The sequence below is a fragment of the Myxine glutinosa genome, chromosome 4 (genome assembly GCF_964187855.1).
Source record: "Myxine glutinosa chromosome 4, kmMyxGlut1.1, whole genome shotgun sequence".
In the NCBI taxonomy this organism is placed as follows: Eukaryota; Metazoa; Chordata; class Myxini; order Myxiniformes; family Myxinidae; genus Myxine; species Myxine glutinosa.
In genome coordinates this window covers 182,132,195-182,159,974 of record NC_136264.1, presented here as the reverse complement: position 1 = coordinate 182,159,974, position 27,780 = coordinate 182,132,195, and the positions used below count along the sequence as shown (strand labels likewise).

Here is a 27,780-nt window from a genome sequence, read left to right as displayed (position 1 = left end):
CCAAAATGCCGGATCCAATATGGCAGCCACCCAAAAATGTTGATATTTATAACCCGCTTCAATCACAGACCCAGGATAAAAACATTGATGAAAAAAATATTCAGACTATTCATTTTGTATGTTTTGGAAATGCTATTGATTGAAATAACACTTGCCAGCTCGAAAAATGTTATCTTCGGATTCCAAATGGTGGATCAAATATGGCTGCCAGCCAAATATATGGATAAATCTACGTTGCCTTTTCTTCCATAAACAGATTATCATACAGCAAGTTTTAGTATGGAAAGGTTTTACTTTGGTATATTTAAAGGTTGCATAAATAATTGATACACATACAGATTGAGGAATGTCTGTTAAAAGCTAGACAATCAATCTCAGGGGCTGTTTCAATGTGTGTCTAGTCCTGACAATCTCCTGAACAGACACAGAGTGAAGTGCATTTCAGCATTTCCTTCAGACATCTGCAACGCCCACGGATTCCTTTCTTACAACCACAGTGTATCAGTTCATAGCGTGACTTTCTGAGCAGCTCTTGCCAAGTATAGTGCTTCACTACCATAGTCACACGCCGTCCTGAATGCACCTCCAATGTTCCAGTCAAATGTTCGGAGTATGCCACGACCCTTTGTGTGTGCTGTGAGATCAGGAATTGCTGTCAATATTCTGTTTTTCAGTCTTGTGCTGTGTATCCGGTTTTTCAAACTAGCCCCGAGCTGTTTGAGACTTTGTGTACATATCTACCAGACTGGTTAACTCAAACAAAGTAGCGATAACTTCTTCTTTTCGGAATTCTTCAATGTATGCCACTAACTGTGCCAAGGCGATACCATGTAGATGAGCATCGTTTCCATTACTATTACTCCCCGTGTGGGCCCTTGATGCCTTGTTATGCAAAGCTAGAAGACATTTAGCATGGTATTTTGATTTAAATGCTATCACGTCTCCTGGAGCTAACTTTCCAAGAGTTTAGTGTCTTGTAATTCATATGCACATTTCCGGACCCGCATATCAATATCAAATGTTCAAGCTTCGTGAAAACCAGTTTGTCCTGCTGGTTCTTCACAGAAGAAGCATGTTGGTTCAAGCCGATATAGCTTGACCTGAACCGCGTGTGTACATTGTCGGAGAAGGTACAGTGTCTTTAACAGTCTGTTTCTTCATAGCGCGTTCTAATTTCATGTCACTTAATTTTAGCAAACACGTTTTGTGCCATGCAGCCATGTTTGTCACAAGTGTTGCTTCAATGCCGCTCCCATTATCAAGTCTATTGCGGTCAATATCCATGGGTAAGCATCCGAGTTTCTGAAATTCTTTGAAATCAGTTGCTAAAGACTTGTAGCCAGTTCCAACAATAGTTGATGTTGTATTCTTTGCGGGACACACGAGAGCATCTTTCTGGCACAGTGCACACAGCTCCCAGTCGGTGGATGCAGTTGCCTTGGGTTGATTTGGCCTGCTTGAATGGGCAGGATCGATCAGCAGGAAACGCTTGGCCATGGTGGAAAGTGATTATGTTAATCTATTATACTGTGCTCTTCTCTATTCCACGCTACTCTACCTGTAAAACACAAAAACTATGTTAAAGTATCATACATACGGTAGTGATATGTAAAGCAATAACAGTATCGCAAATATATATATATATATGTCCCTTGAATTCCCATCATTAAAAAATCATACAACAATTGAGGTTTAGGCCTATTTTACCCCACCCACATCTACCTTAAATGTTCAAAAAATTAGAGGAAAATGGATTGCGCTGAAAAATATTGTTACGTTTGTAGGGGGTAGACAATGATTACCTTAGAACCAGGAGATTTGCATAAATTAGCATGCTCCAATGTCGCGATGAAGAAGAAGAACCGCCATGTAATAAGTAGGGAATTTGTATTAGCCTGGATGTCGTGTAAGGTGTATCTTCATCCCCATTACGAGGAGTGGGGTATGTTAATTAGCTCAGGGATTATGGGTAATTTATCCCTTGTATGTCGTTACCTCTGTAATTTAATTCCTATGTCCCTTTTGGCACCACACCATAGACACATAGCCAAGCCACACAATCACCCGCATTTAAACTCACTATTTAAAAAGCTAACTGGAAATCATGCATCAAGCCCTACTGCTGACAACCCCGACTTGGGAGGCGCACAGGACCGGCAGGCTGAGGGCCACACCGAGGCTTCTCGCTCTGGGTGGACATTCTCCTCTTCTCCTTGGCATCTTGCTCTGAGCAGACATTCTCCTCTCTTCTCCTTGGCTTCTCGCTCTGACCGACATTTATCGCTCTCATGTGCCTTGTCGTACCAAAGACGATAGCAAACTCTCACGATTCCCTCTTGCGCATTCTCGCCCTGAACCTCGTACGAATGGTGGCATTTTGTTCTCGGGCTCAAGGAAGCGATCGTACCGGCCGTGTCCCGATATATTGCTGGTCGTCGTGCAGAGGTACAACCGCAGCGTGGGAACTGCGGTTTTTCGTGTGGAGGATGGGTGGCCATGCATGATGTGGAAGAGGGGGCTGCATGCCTGCTGTTCGCTTCGTGCGGGAGACCTACTTCGCACCAACGGGCGCCACCTCGTGAAACAAGGGCGGATTGAGGCCTACTCGCGCCAACGAACAAGCGTACTTTCCCACCAAGAACGGAGCCGTGTCCAGACTGCATGCCCGGGGCCTGGAAGAGTCCTGACGAGACACACTTGTTGAGTCGAGCGAAGTGCAATTACACAACCAGATACATTTATTTGCGGTTATTTTATCCTTTGTCTGTGTTGAGGTCTGTTTTTGAACGCTCCAATTTCGGAATTTATTATTATTTGACCGTGTTTTATTTTGTTACCGGCATTTCTTAATAAAGCCGGCATTTTCTTGTACATTTTAAACTCTTCTTGGTTTGAGTTGATTTATTGCAGGTTTGAGGACTGCCGGTGGGATCCGTGAAGGTAAGCGCTCCGGTTTCTCCCCTCCCTCTTGTTTCCCCATGCGTATTCTCTGCCATTTGAACTGAGCGCCTCAAGAGTAACAGCTCGTTTGGTCATCCGTGCTACCCTAAGGTGTTCACCAAGGGTAGTCACGTGGCAACATCTTAAAAATGTAAAATAGAGCCCACCTATTACATTGTGGTAGTTTTTTTGCCTTCAACCACAAAAAATACACACATTTGAATACGTTATTAACGATAATAAAAATTTGACAATTTTGACTACTACGGCTTTCCATTACATACTTTTTTTTTAGCCGTGGCGTAACGTTGCATGACTTGACCCTTTTTTATGACAGAGGAAATGTGGGCTGTCAAAATTAATTCCAAGAAATTGGAAGGACCCTTTTGATAATATTGGAGGGTACATTTGTAATTCAGATAATGTATATAGTTTGATATTTCATAGTTAATTATGAAAATAGGTGAAAATTCGCCATCTGGTGTTTTACAAAATGTAAACAAACAATTGAGAATGAATGGAATGTCTGACTGCCCGGCAAGTGCAGATCTTTATAATCTGTCAGTCATATCACTATTCTAATACACATTTATAAATTATTTATACTTACCAAAGTCAACATCCTGTGAAATAATCCTACATTTACATTTTAAACATAGGCGCGCATCAACTTGTAAGTTTACAATCTGTGAACGGTATGGTGGCCCATTCTAGCAAATCAAAATTGCTGAATTTAAAATGGCCGCCAAGGTCAAATCACGTGATCTTCATGATGAGTCCCGATCTGAAAATAAATTTTAGGGTATATAGAATCATTGTGCCAAATTTCTTGCTTTTACCATAAAGTGCACAATTCAATCACAAATCTGCTGTACTACTACTGTTTCTGGTGCATCATCTCCTCAATCCTCCCCCTATAAAGAGCAGAGCTTGTGCTGATGACGTTTGTGTTTGTATCAATGATGCAGGAAATGTTGCTGCGATGATGCACTGTCTACAACTCTTTGAAAAAGTTTATATGGCCTGGACACACACAAACACAACACACACACACACACACACACACACACACACACACACACACACACACACACACACACACACACACACACACACACACACACACACACACAACACTGTGTTCCTTCCGTGCGTGGGGGGCGCACTAAAAAGCTTTGGCTGTAATCAAAAAGACTTAATCCTCTGATATCTGAGGTTGGCCAAGGACTTGTCAATGCTAAGTGTCATATTTATGGCCATCCATTTGCCAACATTTTGGCATTTCTTGCATGTAACTCATCTGGTTTGGTTGGAAACGCCTCACCAGCGTCATCTTGTGCTCAGCTGGGAAACTGAACTATTTTCAGGAACTATTCCTGATGGCCTTAACTCATGTTGATACGGTATATCCTATTTACCTTCCTTTCATCAAAGTTTTATGAAAGTTTGGCAAGCCATCACAATTCTCCGCCATCTTTGTACAATATGTTCTTCAACCAACCACTGTCTTATACCACTTTTTCAATTAAGGTTTTGAAAATAATTGAAATTTTATTCAACATTTTATCACGGCCTCTATTTCAAAAATTTGTTTCCTTAAGTGCGATATTAGTGATAGGTGGCTAAGTATTTACTGCTCTTGCTTCAACGACTGGCGTGATATCTTGCCGGAGAGTTGATCTGTTGTTGTTGTTGTTGTATAGCCCTGACAGTTCTCTCGAGCAAGCCCACGGCACGGAAACAGCCGATCGATCTCCCAGGAACAACCTAGAGATAGAGGACTCCTTGCCAAAAATGGACAATAGCCCACAGAGTATTGCCGGCAAATTAACTTATCACCGGGTTTTCAAGAGTCCAGTGAAACCTTTTGCAGACCGACATAAACTTTGTTTCATGCTTGCGTTGAATGAAAACGTTTAACCCTTCCCTTTCTTTTGGTGAAAACTTTGCACACCTTTCATCCACTTTTAGTTTCACAATCTTTTCTTTCAAAATATGGTCTGAGTGGCTCTCCTAACTGTAAAACTTTAAGTTTGGTGAATTTTCCTATTGCTCAGGCCCAACTAGTGATTTAAAAGACGAGGTTGTCTCTTTCAAAATATGGGTAGTATTGATGTCTCAGTTATATTTAAAGCTTTGTTTGAGCCACGTTAAATTACGATCCTCTTTTTGCCCTCTATCCAATCAACTACAGTGCGGTGAGGAATTTTTGGTATGTTAGCAATGCCTCTTGTAGTTTGTAATATGCCATTCAAGGTGTGATGTACAAGTATATTTGGTTGCAATGGTTTCTTTACAATGGTTCATTCTGCACCCTCTCTTGTGTAATTGCTTGTAACTGGATTTGTTTTCATTTAAGTTAACTCAGACAATATTTTAATTCCTTCTTGTGCGCTTTTAATAAAAGCATACAAAATTCGTTATCTCTATCTCACACACGCATGCTGCGCTCTCACACTCATTTTCACATATGGAATCTGCCTGGACCAGGCACATGAAGCTTCATCCATGGAGCCTGCTGTGTTAATGTTCAAAAGTCCTGCTTCCGTTTCTGATGTCCCATAGTTCAACAGTGGAGCTTGAGCTGTGTTAGTGAGAGGCAGAGTTAGTCATGAGCCTTTCACATTTGCACCCCTTGGCACTTTATCCGGTTTAAAAACAAATAAACAATCTCTATTTGTACTCCTATTAAAGAGCTTTATACAGTATGTATGTATATATCTATCTGTGTTGTGTTGTGCTGTGTTGTCTAGTCACTGAACTACTCCCTCAAACTTTTGTGAAATCCTACCAAACTTCGGGTATGCACCTACCTCTCCAGTCGGTATGTCCTAAGGGTATTTTTTTGAAAAATGTTCCAATTTTTTTTGGGGGGGGGGCGAATTTTTTGGGGAATTTTTTTTTGTTTTTCAACTTCAATTGTTTATCAAATGTAATATCACGTATATTACAGATACATTTGTGCATTATGATTGTTTGAATTATGATTGATGTAAACCATGACAAAACAGCAACTCAGGTACGGTTATCTATATATCTACATATCTGGGCAGTGTCTGTTGTCACTGAACTACTCCCTGAAACTTTTGTTTCCGTGGTTGTGAAGTGTTTTTAATAACGTGGTGTTGTTTTGAATCACGTGGTGATGAGGTATTTTGAATTATGTAGTGGTGAGGTGTTTTTAAATGACGTGGCTGTGAGGTGTTTTTAATTATGTGGTGGTGAGGTGTTTTGAATTATGTGGTGGTGAGGTGTTTTGAAATGACGTGGCTGTGAGGTGTTTTTAATTATGTGGTGATGTATTTTGAATTATGTGGTGGTGAGGTGTTTTTAAATGACGTGGTGGTGAGGTGTTTTTAAATCACGTGGTGATGAGGTGTTTTGAATTATGCGGTGATGAGGTATTTTGAATTATGTGGTGGTGAGGTGTTTTTAAATGACGTGGTGGTGAGGTGTTTTAAAATCACGTGGTGATGAGGTGTTTTGAATTATGTGATGGTGAGGTGTTTTGATTTACATGGTGGTAAGGTGTTTTGAATTACATGGAGGTGATGTGTTTTGGATTACATGGTGGTGAGGTGTTTTAAATTTGGTGGGGGTGAGGTGTTTTAAATTACGTGGGGGTGAGGTGTTTTAAATTACTGGGTGGTGATGTGTTTTAAATTACTGGGTGGTGATGTGTTTTAAATTAGGTGGGGTGAGGTGTTTTAAATTACGTGGTGGTGAGGTATTTTAAATTACATGTGGGTGAGGTGTTTTGAATTACGTGGTGGTGAGGTGTTTTGAATTACTTGGTGGTGAGGTGTTTTAAATTACGTGGTGGTGAGGTATTTTAAATTACATGTGGGTGAGGTGTTTTGAATTACGTGGTGGTGAGGTGTTTTGAATTACTTGGTGGTGAGGTGTTTTAAATGACGTGGTGGTGAGGTGTTTTGAATTACTTGGTGGTGAGGAGTTTTGAATTACTTGGTGGTGAGGTGTTTTGAATTACTTGGTGGTGAGGTGTTTTAAATGACGTGGTGGTGAGGTATTTTGAATTACTTGGTGGTGAGGTGTTTTGAATTACGTGGTGGTGAGGTGTTTTGAATTACTTGGTGGTGAGGTGTTTTAAATGACGTGGTGGTGAGGTGTTTTGAATTACTTGGTGGTGAGGTGTTTTGAATTACTTGGTGGTGAGGTGTTTTAAATGACATGGTGGTGAGGTGTTTTGAATTACTTGGTGGTGAGGTGTTTTGAATTACGTGGTGGTGAGGTGTTTTGAATGACGTGGTGGTGAGATGTTTTGAATTACTTGGTGGTGAGGTGTTTTGAATTACTTGGTGGTGAGGTGTTTTGAATTACTTGGTGGTGAGGTGTTTTGAATTACGTGGTGGTGAGGTGTTTTGAATTACGTGGTGGTGAGGTGTTTTGAATTACTTGGTGGTGAGGTGTTTTAAATGACGTGGTGGTGAGGTGTTTTGAATTACTTGGTGGTGAGGTGTTTTGAATTACTTGGTGGTGAGGTGTTTTAAATGACATGGTGGTGAGGTGTTTTGAATTACTTGGTAGTGAGGTGTTTTGAATTACGTGGTGGTGAGGTGTTTTGAATTACTTGGTGGTGAGGTGTTTTGAATTACTTGGTGGTGAGGTGTTTTGAATGACGTGGTGGTGAGATGTTTTGAATTACTTGGTGGTGAGGTGTTTTGAATTACTTGGTGGTGAGGTGTTTTGAATTACTTGGTGGTGAGGTGTTTTGAATTACGTGGTGGTGAGGTGTTTTGAATTACTTGGTGTTGAGGTGTTTTGAATTACGTGATGGTGAGGTGTAATCGTCCCAAACTTCCAGTCTGCACCTACCCTTCCCTTATGTATGTGCTGAGGGGTTATTTTTTGAATTTTATATATTTTTTCAACCGAAATCTTCAACCTCAATTGCCTATAAAAATGTAATATCACAAACACTACAAATAAATTTGTGCAAAATAATTGTTTGTATTATGATTGGTGTAAATCATGACAACACAGCAACTCAGGTACAGTCACTATCCTCAGCTAAAATAAGCTCGTTCCTCAGTAACGACGCTTGGTGAGGCAGGCGCAGCGAGCCGAGCCAAGCGTGTGTGTGTGTGTGTGTGTGTGTGCGTGCGTGTGTGTGTGTGTGTGTGTGTGTGTGTGTGTGTGTGTATGTGCGCGTGTGTGTGTGTGTGTGTGTGTGTGTGTGTGTGTGTGTGTGCGCACGTAAGTGTGTGTAAATATACACCCAGTGCAGCTCATATGTTAAGTTTACTGATATAAAGGTAACTTGGGTGTTTATGCCAATGCAGTACAACAACAACAAACAACATGCATTTTAAAGGCCATTTTCCATGCAAGAGCGGGGGTTAGCCTTGCAGTCCCCATGACATGCATGACAATCTTCTCCATTTTGCCCTATTTTCTGCATCTCTCCTTGTTAACCCCTTGCCCGCATGTCTTCTTCCACCGTCTTTAGCCAAGTCTTTCTCGGTCTTCCCCGTCCTCTGCTTCCTTCTACATTCATTTCCATCACTCTTCTCAACCAGTCACTTTCATCCTTCCTCATCACATGACCAAACCATCTCAACCTGTTCCTCTTCACAGCATCAATCACAGGCTCTATTCCCATCATCTTTCGCAATGCATCATTTGCCTTCCTCTCTCTCAGCGACACTCCGCACATCCACCGAACCACCGAACCAATTTCCACCCTTTCCAGCCTTCGTTGCTGCTCTACGTTCATGACCCATGTCTCGCTCCCATAAATCATAACACTTCTCACACATGCAGCATACACCTTTCCCTTCAGCTTCAACGACACTCCCCTCCTCATCAGCATGCCACTCAGTTCCCGAAACTTCTTCCAAATGTATACTATATATATAGTTCCCGAAAATGCAGTATACTATATATATATATTTATTTATTTTATGTAAGTTACTTTTTCAAATAAACAAGATTTTCCAAGTTATATCTGTGTTGCCTGATGTTCTATTATTTCACAGAAAATAAGCATCGTAATCTCGGTAACTTGCCCCTCTGTATACTGTATGTATACAAATATTTAATAGCCTCAAATGCACATACTCAAACTGTTTGAACTTTATTAAATAATGTCAAATAAATGTGACTAGTCAAAATGATCAGTCGTCCTCCCTCTCCCTCCCCCCACCTCCATATCTAAAGGAGAAGAGTCTGTCCGTGTGTCTGTTATTTATTTATTTATTTATTTATTATTATTTATTTTTTTGGAACACAGAATCGAGGCTCGTGAAAGAGCTAACATTTATCACACAAAAAAATCAAACAGACACACAAAGTATATAATAAGGGGAGCAGTAGACAAGATGGGGAGAGAAGGGGAAGCACACAAACACAACATTTGAGAGCAGGGACATCGGGAGATCTGTGGGAGGGAGAGGGCTTGAGGGGAGGAGGCGTGGGAATGGGGTGGGGGTGGGGGGGGGGGGTGGGAGAAGTATAAAACACAAGGACACTGCAAGGACTTCCAGGAAAGAAGTTGGTATTTCAAAAAAGTGGATCTGGGGTGAAATTAGCGGGGGTAGAAAAGATCAAGGTTTTGGATGGGGGAAGATAAGAGATGGTGGTGAACAGCTGTTTTAAAGACCTGGAGGGAGGAGTGGGATTGAAGAGAGTGAGGGAGTTTGTTGCAGAGGCGGGAGAAAAGAGGAATGAAGGAGTGAAGGTGAGCAGAGAGTCTTGGTTTTGGCAATTTAACCAGAAAAGATTTGCAGGCAGATCTTGTGTGACCTGTCGGACTATTTGGGTGACAGAGCCCAGAGAGAGCTGGGGGAGCAAGGCCGGAGAGGAGTCGGTAGAAGACATAAACACCACCAACCTGCCTGCGGTGAGTAAGTGAAAGGCCCTCGGAGTTCGCTTCATCGCGGGAGATTCCAAATATTCTGAAAGCTTTGGTTTCAACAGCGTGAAGCCGAGCTAAGTGAGAGGCAGGAGCACCGGCCCAGAGGGGAGAACAGTATTCCATTGAGCTGCAGATGAAAGCCTTGTATGTGGTGAGGAGCTCAGGTGTGCCAAGGATGGACTTTGCACGACGGAGATGCTAAGTCGGCGACTGGCTTTGGAGGCCAGATTTGAAATGTGGTTTTCCCAGGAAAGATCATGGCAGATAGTGAGACCCAAAAGCTTGAGTGACAGAACTTCTTGGAGAGGATTGTTGAGAAAGTAGATGGGAGGGTTGTCCAGTCGGTCTTTTCGGAGAGACATAGTAAGAGTGTGAGATTTGTCAGGATCGAAAGACATGTTCCACTTGTTTGACCAGTCTGTGATTTTGTCCAGGTCTGCAGAGAGTGAGGAGGCTGCAGGCTCCCGATCTGAGGGTTAAGGAATGGAGCGGCAGAGAGTGGTCATCAGCAAAGAGATAGAGAGGATTTTCAAGAGAGTCAGATAAATCATTGATGAAGACCAGAAAAAGCACAGGGCCCAGAACACTGCCTTGGGGAACTCCAGCCTGAACAGGAAGGGGGAGATGAGAGAAACCCATTCAGGGCCGCACATTGACTACGACTAGAGAGGAAGTCCGCCAGCCGTGCGTGGAGATTTTCATGGATACCATACTACCAAAGGAGGAGAGTTTGGTGAGCAGAGCGGGGTGCCAGACCGTATCGAAGGCACGTGATATGTCAAGGGAGACAACTCTAATTTCCTGTTTGGCATTGAGGACCTCCATCCATTTTTGAGACAGCAGAAGCAGCATGTCCAAAGTAGAGTGACCTGGTCTGAATCCAAATTGATGATCAGAGATCAAGCCATTGGAGAAGAGGAAGGATTTGATATCTGAAGCAATGATGGATTCCATGACTTTGCTGAAAATTGGGAGAAGGCTGATTGGTCTGTAGTTGCTAGGATCTGTTTTTGCACCTTTTTGTGTGAAGCGGTGATGTTGGCTGATTTCCAAGCTTATGGCAGATGACCTTGAGCAAAAGAGAGGGTGAAGAGAACAGAGAGAAGGAGTGAAAGAGCGGCAGAACAGGATTTTAGGAACCGTGGACTGATGCCATCATGTCCAGTTGCAGAATCAGAGTCGAGGGTTGACAGAAACATTTCCACCTTGTCAGGAGGAAAGGACACAGAGTCGAGGAGCAGCTGGGTATGACTGGGTATGGTGGGTACAGAGAGGGAAGGGTTTGGGACACAAGATTTAGAGGCAAACACAGAGTGGAGGCATTCAGCTTTTTCATGTGTGGAGTCAGCTGTGTAGCCGTTTGAGGTAAGGGAGGGGATGGAGGGGGAACAAACACCAGAAACAGATTTGACCAGACGCCACCAGGATTTTGAAGAGGGAGACAGATTTGAGAGTTCGGTCTTGAGAGTGGAGAGATATTGTTTCCTGGCTCTCCTGAGGGTGGACACACACTTGTTTTGGGCTTTGTGAAAGGAAATGAGATTTCCTTCCATTGGATTTGCTTTCCAGGAGGCGAAGGCAAGTTGTTTCTGGGCAACAGCCTCACCACAAGATTCCATGTATCATGGATGGGAGGAAGGGTATGACAACTGAAGACGAGATGGGATAAATCTGTGCATGAGAGAGAGCAATTTACTTTGGAAGAATTCCCAGGATGAGTTGATGTCAGAGGCGGTAGAGATGGGAGACCAGTCCAGATGATTTATGGCTGCTTGAAGACCGTGCCAGTTGGCCTGAGTGAAATGCCAGACTCGTCGACGCTGAGGAGGCTCTCTGAGAATGGTCAGAAAGATGTCCACTTGAACAAGCACATGAATAGATGAGTCGATTGGAGCAGAAGAAGAGCAGCAGACATTTGCAGGGAAGTTCGTCATAAACAAGTCTAGAAGAGAAGATACTCCGTTGACTGAGATCTGGGTCGGCAATTTGACAGATTGTGTCAGTCCCATTGAGTCGCAGAAGTCCTTTGCTGAGGAGCCATGGCTGGTGAGAGAGGTACCCACACCCAGCCAACTGGCATGGTGACAATTGAAATCACCACATATGAGGAAGATAGAGTTGGGATGAGTAGATAGAAGTTGGTCCATATTATTAGACAGCGAGATGTAGATGGAGTCATCACTGTTTGGTGGACGGTACAACACACATCTGAACAAAAGGTGGGAGCGAAGGGGAAGCCATAGCCAGAGGTATTCCTGGGGGTGAGGTGGAGAGAGGGCAGTGCAGGGCGAGTGAGGAAGAGAGTTTTTGATAAAGATAGCAACCTCACCTCCAGGACGAGGCTCAGGTCTATCATACCGGAGGAGGGAATAACCCGGGAGAGATATGAAGGAATCAGAGACATCATGAAGGAGGAAAGTTTCTGTTAAGCAGATCAAGTCTGGTTTGTCAGAAGCAACCTGTATGGAGAGATCAGTTAAGTTTGAACGAAGGCCCTGGATGTTTGAGGTCCATACCGTTAATGAAGAGGAAGGGAGACCATCGGATACAGAACAGGGGGGGGGGGGGGGTGAGGGGTAGGGTAGGATGTGGAAGAGGAAGATGTGGATGTGATGTGGAAGAGGGAGAGCTGTTGACAGTGTGTCAGAGGTTCAGAATAGCGAGGAGAAAGGGAAGGATGGGGCGGGCAAAAGGTTTGATGGTGATTGGGTGAGGTACAGTGAGGTGTTATTTGAGGGGGTGTAGAGCGAGGCAGAAGGTTGGGGGAGATGGAGGTGTGAGTTGGAAGGGGGAAGAAGTGGGGAGGACGCTTTGAGGAGGAGGGGTGAGGCTGGAAATGGAGAAAAAATGAGGGTGGGGAGATTTGAAGGGGAGGGGCGAGGGGGGAGTTTATGAGGGGAGGGGATAGGGGGGAGTTTTAGGAGGGAAGGGGCAAGGGGGGATTTGAAAGGGATGGGAGATGGGGGAGATTTGGAGGGGAGGGGTGAGGGGGGAGTTTAGCAGGGGAGGGGCAAGGGGGGAGATTTGAAAGGGATGGGTGATGGGGAAGATTTTGAGGGGAGGGGTGAGTTTGGATTCTAGAAAGTGTTGTACGATTAATAGTCCTTGAGCCAGACCAAAAGTAATGCTCCGGCGGGGGGAGTAATTCTCATTATGATTTTCCATTAGACCAATGTCTCAAGTGTCAGAAAAGGTGTGATGGACATCTGAGAACGGTAGCTTAGTGCCCGGATGGACGCCATCTTTGAAACCACCCAGCTCGAAAATGCCCATATGGTGGGGTACATTGTTGCACGTGTATCTGGACTTCTATACTAGCTATCGATGTGCGGTTGACGACTAAATATACGTCCGATGTGTACCGTCTAAATAAAAAATAATATGAAGCATTTTGTTTTAGATTAATTATTATAAAAATCAATTATCGAAAAAAAATCATATATTTTTCAATATTTTATTATTAGACTTGTACTTTTTTTAGTGAAACAACACTGGTATGATTTTCCAAATTATGCATTGTGCTACACCGTTTATCTGTCTATAAAAATAACTCAAAAACTAAAACGTATCATCCACCACGAGTTTACAACAAATAAATGTAAAGAGGCATAAAATGACTTAGGCCGCCGCTGGCATTATCTATTCTGACGATAACGCAAGTTAGGAATGTCGTACGGAGAGGATTTTAACACCATACGATATCTAATAAGCAGGCGGAAATTGTTACATAGGAAATCTGCACTTTGGTGGCCATCTTGGATTTCAAAATGGCCGCCAATTATATTAATTATTCATTACTAGAGTTTGGAAAGACGTATGGAGCTGATTTTAACACCATACGATGTATATTCCTAATAAGCAAGCGGAGGTATCGTTGAACATGTCATGTTTTAGTCAAATAACACCGGTATGATCTTCCAAATTATACATTTTGCTAAACCGTTTATCTGTCTATAAAGATTTTCAGGCAATTTGGCCTGCATTATAATAGAGAACAACATATGCTATACAATATACAGTGCACACAAAGTTAATCATCAGAGTCGCCATCAGAGTCATTGGCATCCTGAGCCACGATAGCATCATCCTGCACCATGTTGGAGCATCCCTGCAGCTTACACACAACAGTGCACTTCAACCCATTCAGTATGCAGGAGCAATCTGACGGTCGACACGTCCTTCTGCATGTGCATGAGATGAGATTCAAGACGACATCTGGAGCTGGTAGACCCGCCATCCATCGGATTGTGAGCGAACCGCCATCATCGAGTTCCCAACCATGTCCTGCTGATGGTGTTGGGACGTCTGGTAGGTTTTCAAGGCTGCGTCGCCAGATAGCCGCCTGATAGTTGGCCCTAAGCGTATGCTGCATCAAGGAGTCTTCACAAGGCGGCAATTGTCCAGATTCGATCTGGCCCTTCTTTGCACAGAACATGTGATAACGGAGCGAATTAACACCGACGATCTTCGTGTTCTTGGCGTACAGCTGACACGTGAAGGCCTGAATGCTATTGAAGACGTCTGTTGGTACATTCCACGAAGATCCCAGATCTGTGAATGCTTGAAGATACAGCTCATTCGCTTGCACAAGCTTCAAAGCCTTTATCTTTCCTTGGCTAGCCAGAGCACTCACAGTGTCACACCCGCTCCATGCATGAAGCCCTGGCAATGCACTGCAAACTCCAGACCCCAATACCGCAGCCAACTTTCCAACGTCGATCATTCTGACTCGAACCTTTGTTCCTCGTCTGATGAAGAGCTGACTATCGATGGTTCTGCTGAGATGAAGACTGATGATCAGAACGTCGGTGTCATCTGCCACTAAGATGATCGTCTTGTAGTGGGTAGCGGCGTGCTTTGCGTGGAGAAACATACGCGTGTCTGCTTCCTCGTGGCTACATTCGAGTGCTTGCACCAACTTCCACCTATCGCGGTCAGTACCACACATTTTTCACCACAGGTGACATACAGTGTTCTGTTGCCTAGCTTTTCGCGATTTGTTTCATGTTTCCACGACTCCGCCAGAAACACAACCAGTTTCTCCTTTGTCTGGCTGCAAGCAAGGAGACGCCGCCAGTTCATGATTTTGTGTGCGGGTCTGATCTCGCTGAAACTGATGCCTTCATTTGAACCGCGGTTCACACGCTCAGCTGCTTTGATGGATTCTTCTGTGTATGTGTCAAAGACAACATCGATGCGCTCACTGCCTTGACCAGCGTGAAGCGCTGCAGCAAGGATGCGGTCAGATAGTTCTTCGAACGTGTCGTTCTCGCCATGCATCTTTTGTATGAGAGCCATCGCATCAATTATTGTTGCACTTCGCTTGTCAACGCTCTCGGCTGGTTCCACAAGACCTTCCATGTGTTTCGCAAGTGCAGCTTTGTTCGTTTTTTTCATTGACCCATCAACGTTTGCCAAAGACCATGGTAACGGCCCTAGTGGGTGACAAAGGACAAGTTGCATGTCGAGGTTCCTTGTCTTGGCGATGAGTATCATGGTGGCAAACAGTTGTCTGTCAGCTCTCAGGACGATCTCCTTGTTTGTGCCCTTCACAACTTTCTGCTTGATCTTACCAAAGGTCTTCAAGTTTAGCTTGTTCAATGTGTCATGAAAGCCTGTTCCCTCTTCAAGACGTTTCTGGAAGCTTTGATACGCCGCTTCCCCCTTTTGCAGGGTGTTGAGTAGGTCATTAGAAACGTCCTCCCACGCAGCCGCTCCGGTAGATATACTGAGAAGACATGACGGATCATCGGCGAATGGATTGGTCCAGTCATTTTCCAGTAGATCACAGATAGCTGTGACGCCAGACTCATCACGTTTGATGCGAGAAGTAGACAAGTCAGGGTGCTTGGCGTGAGATGTGTCGCTGCCATTCACAAGGATAGTTTCTCGTAGTTGCCTCAGTGCAGTAGCCCGATTTTCTGCAGTTAGATAGTATCGTGACACAGCCCCTTGTCGAAGACTAAAACCTCGTGTTCCTCCAGCTGTTTGCGTATCTTTGTTTACTGTTTCTTCTGTTGTCTGATCAACAGCGATTCTGGCAAATGGATTCCCTGGTCTAAGCTGTACGGAGAAGTAGCCTTGATTGAAATGCCTGTACAACTCGGGGCATGTTTCGTGGAGTTGCGTCATCTGTGCATAGTACACTGGTATATATCTAGCATAGTTCACCTTGTTCATTGCGAAACACCAAGGGATCACTCTTCTGACACAAGCCAAGTGAAGCATCCAGTCGCCTTCTCTATCCGCACGAATCAACCCCAGCAGGGTCTCTACCATATCAATATACATCATCCAGAAGCGAGCCAGGTCTCCATGTTTGGTTCGCAGAAAATGTAGGTATTTCGCGAACATGTCAAAGCTCTGTACACATGAATCATCATCGAGAGCAGCAGCGAGAGTCTCGTGGCAAACATCCTCCTTGATGCTGCGAATTTTGAGGTCAGTGCTTCGAATCTGGGGTTCCTTGTCAGGATGATTGCTTTCTATCCACACCTGGAAGCCCTTCCAAATGATGCGCATTAGTGCCTCGTACATCAACTTGTGGAGTTGCACAGCACGGTTGTATTGCTTGCCTTCCAGAACCCTGTTGATGGAACCTTCAGCGATTACTCCTGACTCAACAGCTACATCCCGGAGGCCTGCATCTCCAAACATTTTCCCAATGCTCGACATGAAGTTACAGATGGTATGGAAGTTCCCCATCATGAGCACGATTCTTCCATATCGATCGACATCTTTCCATGCTATTTCGGTCGCCTTAGCAAATAGTGCCTGGTCTAGCACCACCGGTATACGCTCAAGCTGAAGTGATGACATGATGTTCAGAGCTTCTCTGAGGATTTCTTGCACTGTTGCCATATCTGTGGCAGGCGCGTTTATAGTCGGCAGGTAGCCAACTACATCTTCCGTCACCTGAACACGATCTCTAGTCATGATGTTGAAACCAGTCCACGAACTGATTGTCTGGTCGCATGGTTCCAGCATGCGAGTCATAATCCATACGTGATTTCGGCGCTGCGCAAGGGATGTTGCGCCTGCAAGAGTGTCAGAAAGATCTGCAGGCTTGATTGCAGGTGGGCCCTCTCGTTTCCCACCGCTGTATATTGGAACTAAATCGCTGGATGACGGGATAGATCGCTTCTTATCTGCTTTGGATACTGCCGATGGAGGTTGGGGCGGCAAACACGACTGCGACTTCGGTTGGACGATGATACCGTTGACGCGATGCGATGTTCCGCCACCACTCAGCGATTCCTCTAGCCTGTCGATGTTATCGAATGCTAATACAGTCGGGACCGAAGGGTGCACATGTGACGGAAGTGGTACTGTATCTTTCTCCACACTTGCTAATTTGTCTATGCATAGCGCTGTCTCGATTTCTTCCAGAACTGTGTACGAACATCCGTGCCCGAGTCGATTCAATATTCTGATGACCTCTGTATTACCGGTGAGCGTTTTCATGACCCACGGAGCTTCGATGTTCTGATGGTACCCCGGTGTACAGCATTGATGATATCTTGAGCCATCGACCATACCAGTGTGTCGGCACGCGCAGAGCTACCCCCACTCCCGCAAATCAAAGTATGCAGAAATACACGAAGAGAATCTGGTATCTTCACGTAATCTGAAGTGAGTTCTGCTGTCTGAGGCGGCCAACGTTCATTGTAATGAGCATCTTTGATCTGGTGTCGCAGTGAAGTAGCTGCACGCACAATGTTACTTTCACCGTCCGTTCGTTCAAATGCTTTCACTTCTGCTTTCAGGTTTACGCACTCTGCAGCAATCTCTCGCTTTGTCAGATTATCGGGCATCAAGTATACACGGTGTTTCACATTGAAGAAGATGAGCGATTCTCCAAACTCTCTTTGTAATGTGCGCTGCAGATTCTTCTTGATGGAGTCACGAACATCAACTGAAAATGTATCTGAAGACAGGATATCTGTTGCAACATCAACTATTGGAACAATCCTCGGGTTCAAGAACAAGTCAGTGCGAATGAAATTGAATATACATCGTATCATTTCTTTTTTCTCGATATTATCTTCAATGTCAGTTTCTACTTGAGGTTTTTGGGGCCGTGTGTAGTTTCTATAGCAGGAGAAGTGGTAGTGAGCCTCAGCTGCAACCATATCTCGTGTAGTCAATGCCAAAACTCTCTCATCATTGCGAGCTGTCGCAGCATCTCTTATTGTCTTATCTGCTCGAAGTTCAACAGCCAAGACAACTGTTTCACGGGTACGACTGCCTTTTATGAATTTTGAAGCACGCTGGCAAAAAATGCATTTATCATCGTAGACCGTTGAAGTTGATCCTGTCTCTTCCCGTGATGATCGCCGTCGCACCGCATCGCCAGTATCAACTGAAGAACTTCTAGCTGCATTGGTCAAAGTAGCTAGGTGGTTTTTGTGAGTGAAGTCTGATCTACAAGCCCTATGGTATAATATTGGAATATTAGGAAGTTCAACTGCGCCTTCTTGGACTAGCTTTAGAATTGGATAAAAGTTTCTAACTGCGGCTGCGTCACACAATGTCTTCCAAGAACTGTTGCCCGCTGCCTTGCTTAGTTCAGAGAGTGGCGACTTCTTGCTGCACAGGATGCACGTTCCAGACTCAGGTTCAATCTTCGCCCGTTTCGCCTCGACACCGGCCATCTCAGCTGAAAGAACAAAAAGACTGACGTTAGATTACTCCGATATCCGAAAAGCTCGCCAGCTTACATAGACATACTCATCCAAGTCAGTGAACATGTTAGATGGCGCCACAATACAACTCTATAATAGAGTTGTATGTGGCGCCATCTAACATGTTCACTTTTAGTTCTTAAGCCACCCACCCCCCCCCCCCCCTCAGAAATTAATCAGGTCACCGCAACAAATCTCAGACTGAGATATAGAATATAGAATATAGATATAGAATAGACTGACGTCACTTTCGGCACTGGGTTCTGTGGGTTGATTATAAATCGGCGGGAAATTCCAACTGACATAGTTTCGGTTTGTGGAAAGTGCATGCCTTTTCATATATTTTTTGTGTACACTCGTGGTGGATGATATGTTTTAGTTTTTGAGTTATTTTTATAGACAGATAAACGGTGTAGCACAATGCATAATTTGGAAAATCATACCAGTGTTGTTTCACTAAAAAAAGTACAAGTCTAATAATAAAATATTGAAAAATATATGATTTTTTTTCGATAATTGATTTTTATAATAATTAATCTAAAACAAAATGCTTCATATTATTTTTTATTTAGACGGTACACATCGGACGTATATTTAGTCGTCAACCGCACATCGATAGCTAGTATAGAAGTCCAGATACACGTGCAACAATGTACCCCACCAAATGGGCATTTTCGAGCTGGGTGGTTTCAAAGATGGCGTCCATCCGGGCACTAAGCTACCGTTCTCAGATGTCCATCACACCTTTTCTGACACTTGAGACATTGGTCTAATGGAAAATCATAATGAGAATTACTCCCCCCCCCCCCCCCCCCCCCCCCCGGAGCATTCACTTCAAAAAATGGCCGGTTGGCTCAAGGACTATAATGGGAAACGAACATTTATTGCAAAATGAGTTTCTTGTGACCTTCGAGTCAGAGATACGTTTGAGGACGCTGGAGGGGGGGGGGGGGGTGGCGGGAGGTGGGGGTGGAGTGCCAGTGAGTTTAGGGAATGTCAGAAAGAGGAACTGTAAGAGATGGAAATTTTTTTTGGTATGAATAGATTTGGTGAGCAAGGCGAAAGCAACCTATTAAAAAAGAAATAGAAAAAGGTGTTATAATATACAACAGAATACATCACTTCAGGGGAAAGTTTAAACATTTTAAAATTGAACAGTGAAAACTATCTGGGGAAATGGGGGTGAAACACGTGGTCGAAGAACGAATGAACGAATAAGAACAACGGATAAACAAATAAGAACAAAGAAGGAAATGTTTTTTGTTTTGTATTTTGAGTTAGGATTTTAAACAAGGAAGTATGGGGTGAAAAGACTGGGAAAAACCAAGAGAACGAAAGTAATTTGACCACAATCGACCGCTGAGAGAAAACAAAGCCTCAAGGTAGGAAACAAGGTACTAGTCCGCAAAAAACGCGGCACGAAATAACCGACGATCTTTTATACAGATATGAAAGATTAACACCGATAATCTTCCTAGGGACACACTATAGGTACACACACCGAAAGATAAATACAGTTTCAACAAAAATACAATTGTGAACCATTACTTAACTTCGAAAGTGTGGAGAGCGGGTGCAGCTTCGAAAAACCGTGCCCTCGCGATCAAGATCTCGCGAGATCTTCCTATTATGCTTTATTCTAAAGGGTTCCTGCTATTGTGTAAGCTACTATAATAAATAGAGGTTGTGTGGCTGTCGCTATGTCACCTTTATTCACTCGTCGATTGGCTGTGGCACTGACCAATTGAGTATTGTCGTGTCTATCCGCATCAGCGCGCAGTGGTCCATCTAGTTGGTGTAGCGTCTTTAACTCTTTAACATAAGCTTTCTTCACCTAGTGTTATCTCACCTCATGATACATCCTATTCTTCTCGATTCCTCCATCTTCGACAGTCATGGTTACATTAGTGGTCATTACAGTGTCATGTCTTTATCACATGGTATCTTCATGATATGGAGTATATGTTGTGATCAATTACATTTCTTTCAAAAATGACCAAAATTATAAAGTGCATTTCCAAGAATGTGTCGCAGCACATTGCCCAACGCAGGTGGGCTGAAAATACCGCTGGTGAAATAAATGGTATTGTTGGAAAACTAATTATAATCAATAATAAAAATTGTGTCCATTTAATCCTAAAAGTGCCTGTTTTAAAAGCTCTCCTTTCCAGGAGGGAAAAGGAAGGAACAGAACTCAGAGCTTTAATGTAGCAGTTCCAATGGTATGACACGAGAACCCTTTAGAATAAAGCGGACGGACATGGAAGGAGCACACAAAATTATATATTGGTGTATTTCTCAAAGAAATATAGAAATATAATAATTGTACACGGAAGAGGCACACATCCAACAACAACCACAGCCACACAGCAACAACAACAATAACGGCATGTTATAAGATCCTATTTTCACTTGTTTCACTTTATTTTACAACCTTATTGAGATTCACACTCACAGACAGACATGCAATATGTTTGTGTGAAGTGCAACATTATGTCTTTTGAGTAAATCCGTCAGAGAAGTGACGGCATGCACAACTAGTATGTAATAAATCGATGGCGCTGTAATGTTGAACTCTTCGTTATTTTTTATTTATGTTGCTGTTTCTTTATAGGCAATTTCACCTTGTGACTCCTTATCCATCACTGGATTGACCGTTACGGTTCCAGTGTCATGTGGCACTGCAGATCCGGGAGCAGCACCTGTTGTTACGTTCCAGTTACTTCAACGAGACCGAGTCTGTTTTCGCTGAGGGCAGATGCTGAATCAGCACAGAGGTAAAGTCAGAGAGTTTGACTTGCATAAACTTTGCACATTATGTGGGTCATAATTGGAGGCATGAGTTAGTGAAGATTATGAATATTTGAATATTTGCATACATCTTTATAGATTAATGCACTTGCGTTTAGTTCGCTCTTCACCCTGCATATACACATGATGACTTGAATAATGTCTTTTGGATTGATCCAAGCTCCGCCAGGGCAGGAGCAGATTTCTTTGAGACTGTCAATACAACATGTTTACTGCAATGCTGGCCTTCCATTAAAGGAGCCACGTTTGGAATGACTTGCTGACAAACAACTTGCTAATATTTCACATCCACAAAAAAAACATTAGTGCATTAGAGTTCACATTAGTGCGGAGAGACCATTGAGACTACTTGGGTGAATGTCATAATTCTTAAAATAAAGATGCAATTGATATCGCTTATCTCAAGTTAACAAGAGAAAAATGACCACAGTGTAGTCACCAGCTGCGACGTGGAGAATCATGAGGATATCCGTTGCAATATGTTCTTACTCATACCAACGCACGTCCGAATGTATGCAAATGCGCAATTCAAAAAGCACCCCAACAACAATAACAACAACGCGGTCCTCTCGTTGAGCTGCTCGTCGCAGCTAAAACAGATCTGTAACTCTCATGGTAATGATATGTGTGTGTGTGTGTGTGTGTGTGTGTGTGTGTGTGTGTGTGTGTGTGTGTGTGTGTGTGTGTGTGTGTGTGTGTGTGCGCGCACCAATGGACAACTTAAGTGAAATAGAGGATGACAGCGAGATCTTCCAATATGATAGTCCGCTGACCGCAATAATAACCTAGATGAAGCAGACGTTGTAATTTGTTTATTTTTTCCTAAGGCTCATGGAGTACTGGCTTGTATCAACAGAATATATATATATATATATATATATATATATATATATATATATATATATATATATATATTATATATATATATATAAATAAATGCAAGTTGCCTGATTGCGTCTGATGGGGTAAACGTCATAACCACAACACGTACAATGATCAAGCATACCTCACTTAAGTGCTCTTGAGTCCAGACAGTACTTGCGGTGGTTACAAATATTGTTATTCATGCAATTTCGAGTTATATTCACTTTTGTTGTTCACATCGTGTATGTGCTCCGAGTCGTTGGTTTGCTCATCTACCAGAAGTAAAACAATAATATAACACAAACTACCGTATTCAGTCAATTCTATTGACGTATAATTACATTTCCATAAATTCACTTTACCCCGAAACGTTAGCAGTTTTAACAGTTAGTGACTTATGCTGTAAAAAGGAAAATCATAGCAAAAAAATCACTGACCAATCACTTACCAATGATTTTACTTACAAACGGAACCTGGTACGCCTTATTAATGCTTCCACTTTATTTTCATGCACAAATGAGGTGTCCGAAATAACACTCTAATAATGCCTTGTGTGGGTAGAAGCAGGAAGTTTCAAGGGCGGTGTATAACCTCAGTGTTACTGGTGTGCACCACTGATCTCCATACTAACTGGATAGGGAGGGAAGCTCATTTTTTGAAGCCATTTGTCCGCCATCTTTGCTCCCCCACGATTCCCCAAAACGAATGGCATTTACCGATGTAATGTGATTCCTCTTCTTCATTCAAATCGACCGCTGCGGTTTTTATAACCGTCAGCAGCGTACGATGGCATTTCATCAATCCTGTAATAATGCTTTTTCAACCCTGCAATGGATTAAAATCAATTCGGAATGGAATAAAATAAAGTGGAACAAAGAACCACCTTTAGACTCTAAATTAGAGGCCATTTTTCCCACAGAGCAGGGGTTGGCCTTTTTTTGGGCACCATGGTCCCCTTTTTGAAGCAATGTTTTGTGGCCGGATGCCCTGCCTGCCACCAACCCTGTTAGTCACCAACCCTGTTGGTCGCCAAACCTGTTAGTCGCCAACCCTGTTAGTCGCCTCTTGCGACACACAGGGAATTACCAGTTGGTACTCAATTTGCCGACCTCGGAAGGATGACAGGCTGAGTCAACCCCCCTGGTGTTAATTCAGCGATCGACCGGGATTCGAACCCAGGATCCTAGGATCCCAAGCCGGCACCCCAACCGCTAAGCCAACACCAGGCTGAATAAAATAAAGTGGGAAGGTGGAATTTTCGTAGGAAATATGCTGATAATTAAATATTAAATTCTTTAAATTCCCTGTAATTAAATATTAAATATTAAATAAATTAAATATTCTAATAAAAAATAATAATATTAAATAATTAAATAATTAAATATAATTAAATAAATTAAATTAAATATTAAATAATATTAATATTAATATTAAATATTAATAGTAATTAAATATTCTTAAAAAATTTAAAGAATAGGAAAATTGGACTGCGTTTACTTTTTCATGGCTGATTAATATAACATGGATCTGCAAAATAAATTTGTATGTGAATAATTGTACACGTACCATATTGTGGTCGTGTTGGTTTTGTTTTGTTTTGTTTTTTCATTCCACATGGCACAATATTCTTACTTTAGTGAGTACCATTGAAAATAAATTGCATCCATTTTTCAAAGAATCAGAATCAGAAGAGTATAGTGAAAACAAACTTCTGAGTTATACTTCTGGGCAGAGAAATATGATGGTCATGGTAAATATTTTTGTTATTCTCCTCCAAGACATGTCAGGATATTGCCAAATTATGATAAATTGTAATTACAGAATATCAAATAGCAACATGTGTACACTGTATCATGTGTGTTCTATAATCTCACTGGTGCTTGAACAAAATCAGTTTGGACATCTGCTTCCTGACTTTCTCTCCGGTGATGGCTCCGTCTCCTTTTTCCCAAGATGAAAGAGTTTGATTCGACAATAAGAAGAAGCTGCTATCTTCACGAGCTTGTGAATATGATTATCTTCCACTGCAGTTTCAAACTGGTGTGAGTGCAGTTCAGGAAACAAGTCCATATGAACAGTATTGCTCATAACAGCCATGGATACTGCAGCTGAAATTCCGGATCCTCGAGGAAGATTCCCATTTGTCGTCTTCAGTAGTCGTTGAAAACATTTCTCTGTTTCCAAGCATTTGGCAATGACGCTTGATGATGCTTTCTGGAGGCCCTCGTGGTCTTTCCTCCTCAATAAATTATGGCAACTACCATCTGAAGTAGTAAGTGCTATCGCACAAGACACGCAGTCGATTCTCTTCTTCATCATGCGAACTACCTAGCCAGCGATGTAGCTAACAGCCGCCTCTTTGTATTGTGAAACTGTTTCGAAGTTTGCTTGGCGTGTCAGCTTAGTCATGGTCATCTTGTGATGGTTGTCTGTCGATGATGTCATATTTGCGTGCAGTGTTGATTGTCGATTGTGGAATGTTCTGATCTGGAAGAATGTCAGTGTGATGATCTAAGAGGGAACAGTTTCCAGTGCCATTTTTTACATGATGTCGCATTAGGAGGGGCTTGTAGGTCGACTGAAATTGACGAACCGTAGGATTGTTGTTAAATCCTCCACATGAACGTGCCGCTGCGAAGAAAAGTTCCAGATGGTCTTGACTGAATTTGTACGTCGTACATCCATATGCTGTACAGGACGGCATCTTTCCTCACAGCAACTTGCTGTCTAAAGTCAATTTGAATCGAATGTTTTGTTGAAAATTCGATTAAATTATTTTATAAAATATAGCAGGCATTGTCTTTTGATAAAGACAATGAACGGACGCAGATTTTCTGGGGGAACCAATATGGCGACGAATCTACTTCCGCTTACTTCACAGCGAATGGACCGATTAGCGTTGATTTGGCGTCGAGCCTCCAATCCAGTTAGTATAGAGATCAGTGGTGTGCACACCTACCAGAAGTTTAAAAAAATAAATAATGTAACCACAACGTATTCCATCAATTCCATCCAACAAATAATTTGCTTTTCGGCCATTTAATTCAGGGAGAACTTCATTAACTTGGTAACGAGGAAGAGTAACCGTCCCAAGTGACTGGAAAAGCTGGCCAAAGTATCCGTCCCCATTGACGGGATAAGTTGAAGTTAATCTATCAATTTCAATAATATTCAATAGACTTTTAAAACGTTAATTGTGTTGCACTCTTGGTTTCGCTCAGAACAAAATCTATGAGCAACGTATACCACCCACCAAAAATTGTAGAGTAGAGTAGGGTAGCGTACATACTACAAAATTGTAGAGTACATACTACATGTCCAACAGTGGAGTTGAAGGACAAAATAAAGGGAGGACAAACAATGGTGTCGGGAGGAATGGAGTGGACAGGATGGATACAGAAGGAAACTTCTTCTCCCTCTCCCCAAATCCTACCTATCCCCCTCTCCCTCTCTTCCCTTCTCCCTATCACCCTCTCACAACTTCTCATGAGGTGGGAGGAAGAAGTGAAAGGGTGGAGGTGGGAGGAAGGAGGGGAAGGGGTGGTGTGGGAGGAAGGAGGGGGAGGGGTGGTGTGGGAGTCCAGAGGGAGAGGGTGGGGTGGGAGGAGGTGGGCAGAGGGAGAGGAAGGGGTAGTGGGAGTCTGGAGGGGTGGGGTAGGAGGAGATTGGGGATGAGGAGCGGGGTGGAGTGGGAGGAGGAGTGTGAGCTAGGGGTGGAAAGAAGGAGGCGAAGGTGTGGAAAGAGGGACTCAGCGTTGTCCGGCAACGGTGAGTACCTTTGCTGGTATATATATATATATATATATATATATATATATATATATATATATATATATATATATATATATATATATATATATATATATATATTGTTACGGATCTCGGGGGTCGGCGCTCCCCTTATCAAGGCGGGGTTAATCCCTTTGTCTTTTTAGCTGGCCGTCCCGAGTCCTTAGAAGTTATAACGCTCCTTCCGGCCGGTATTAGCTAGGGTCATTGGTCAAAGTAGTCCCAAATACGGCTGGATAACGGAATCTGCTTTTGATGGTACGGAATACGGAATCGAAAGGCCCGCTCCCGTTGTTTGTGGCCGTGGCCTTGTTTGCCGGTGGCCTTGTGGTCTTGGTGGCCTTGTGGCCTTGTTTGCCGCTGTGGTCTTGATTAGCGGCTGCAGTCGTTTGCCGCTGCGTTTGCCGCTGCGTTTGCCGCTTTGCCTCCTCGACCTTGGCCTCGTACTCGTCCCTTCGCTCCTGCCTGGCATGGCTCTGAAGTACTCCGCCGCAAGGCTTCTTCTGCTCAATACCCGCTCCACCCCATCATGCATCTCTGCCATCAAATCAAATGGACTCCTCCGACGACCCAGGTACATTCACCGTGGCTCCGGTCGCAAGTTTGTTTATTTGCAATCAGGTCACTCCATCCCCGTCCTCTGGTCGGCTCAGCGCACTCTCACTCTTCGTCCCAGCGCACCTGGTCACAGCAACCCACACGATCGCACCTCTTGCCTACGAACCCTGGCTAAATCACCTGAATTCATCCCTGCTGTTCAAAACAACATCAAGCTCACCCTGTTCAACACCCGGTCCCTCAACAATAAATGCCTCATCCTGAACGAATACATCCTGGATAACAAACTGGACTTTCTCTGTCTCACCGAAACCTGGCAACAACCTCTGGACTACTACACACTCAACCTCACCACACCCAATGGATATTCCTACGTCAATAAACCACGCTCGGAGGGCCGAGGTGGTGGAATTGCCGTTATCCACCGTCAAGACATCAAGACCAACCTCATCTCCATCTCATCTGCTCCATCATTTGAACACCTGGCTTTAAAACTCTCTGGTCACACGCAGTCAGTCATGGCTGTCGTCTACCGCCCTCCCAAACCACACCCATCATTCCTGTCTGACTTCTCCTACTTTCTGACCCAGCTATGTTCCCTCTCCCCCTCAATCCTCCTCCTTGGTGATTTCAATATCCACATGGACTCCACTGACTCCACAATAACCACTGACTTCACTGATTTACTCACCTGCTTTAACCTCACTCAACATGTCGACTTTCCTACCCATATCCGTGGTCACATTTTGGACCTTGTCTGCTCCACTGGATTAAATTTGCACCATCTCTATGGCTCCGACCTCACCCTCTCTGACCACTTAGCCATCACTCTGACCATCAACATCCCCGCCCCAACACCAAGGCATTATCGCACAATCAACTTCCGTAAGCTAAACGCTCTTTCACCTACCTCATTCTCATCCACCCTCTCTGAAAAAATGTCCACTTCTCCCTTCATTGACCTCCACACCCCTTCCGACCTCACTGACTACTACAACCACACTCTCTCCTCCTGCCTTGACCAGCTTGTGCCTGTAAAAACCAAAACAGTTTCTTTCACCCATTCTGCTCCCTGGTTTACCCCTGAACTCCACCTGATGAAAACTCGTGCTCGCCAACTTGAAAGACTCCGCAATAAAACGGGTCTCACAGTTCACTCCCAAGCCTACAAGGACCACATACAACACTACAAAGATGCCCTCTCCCGCGCCCGCTCTGCCTACTACTCTCAAATTATCCACTCTGGCTCCGGAAACC

At 43.5% G+C, this 27,780-nt stretch overlaps 1 protein-coding gene across 3 annotated transcripts in view; it reads left to right on the top strand.

Moving 5' to 3' along the window:
- The window catches only part of FGD5 (FYVE, RhoGEF and PH domain containing 5), a 204,236-nt gene that overhangs the window by 167,783 nt on the left and 8,673 nt on the right, over positions 1-27,780 (top strand). For all 3 annotated transcript variants that reach the window (XM_078776775.1, XM_078776774.1, XM_078776773.1), the window contains exon 22: positions 21,116-21,278. In XM_078776775.1, the coding sequence (XP_078632901.1) occupies positions 21,116-21,253 (138 nt within the window). In that variant the 3' untranslated portion in view covers positions 21,254-21,278. The remainder of the gene's footprint in view (positions 1-21,115; positions 21,279-27,780) is intronic.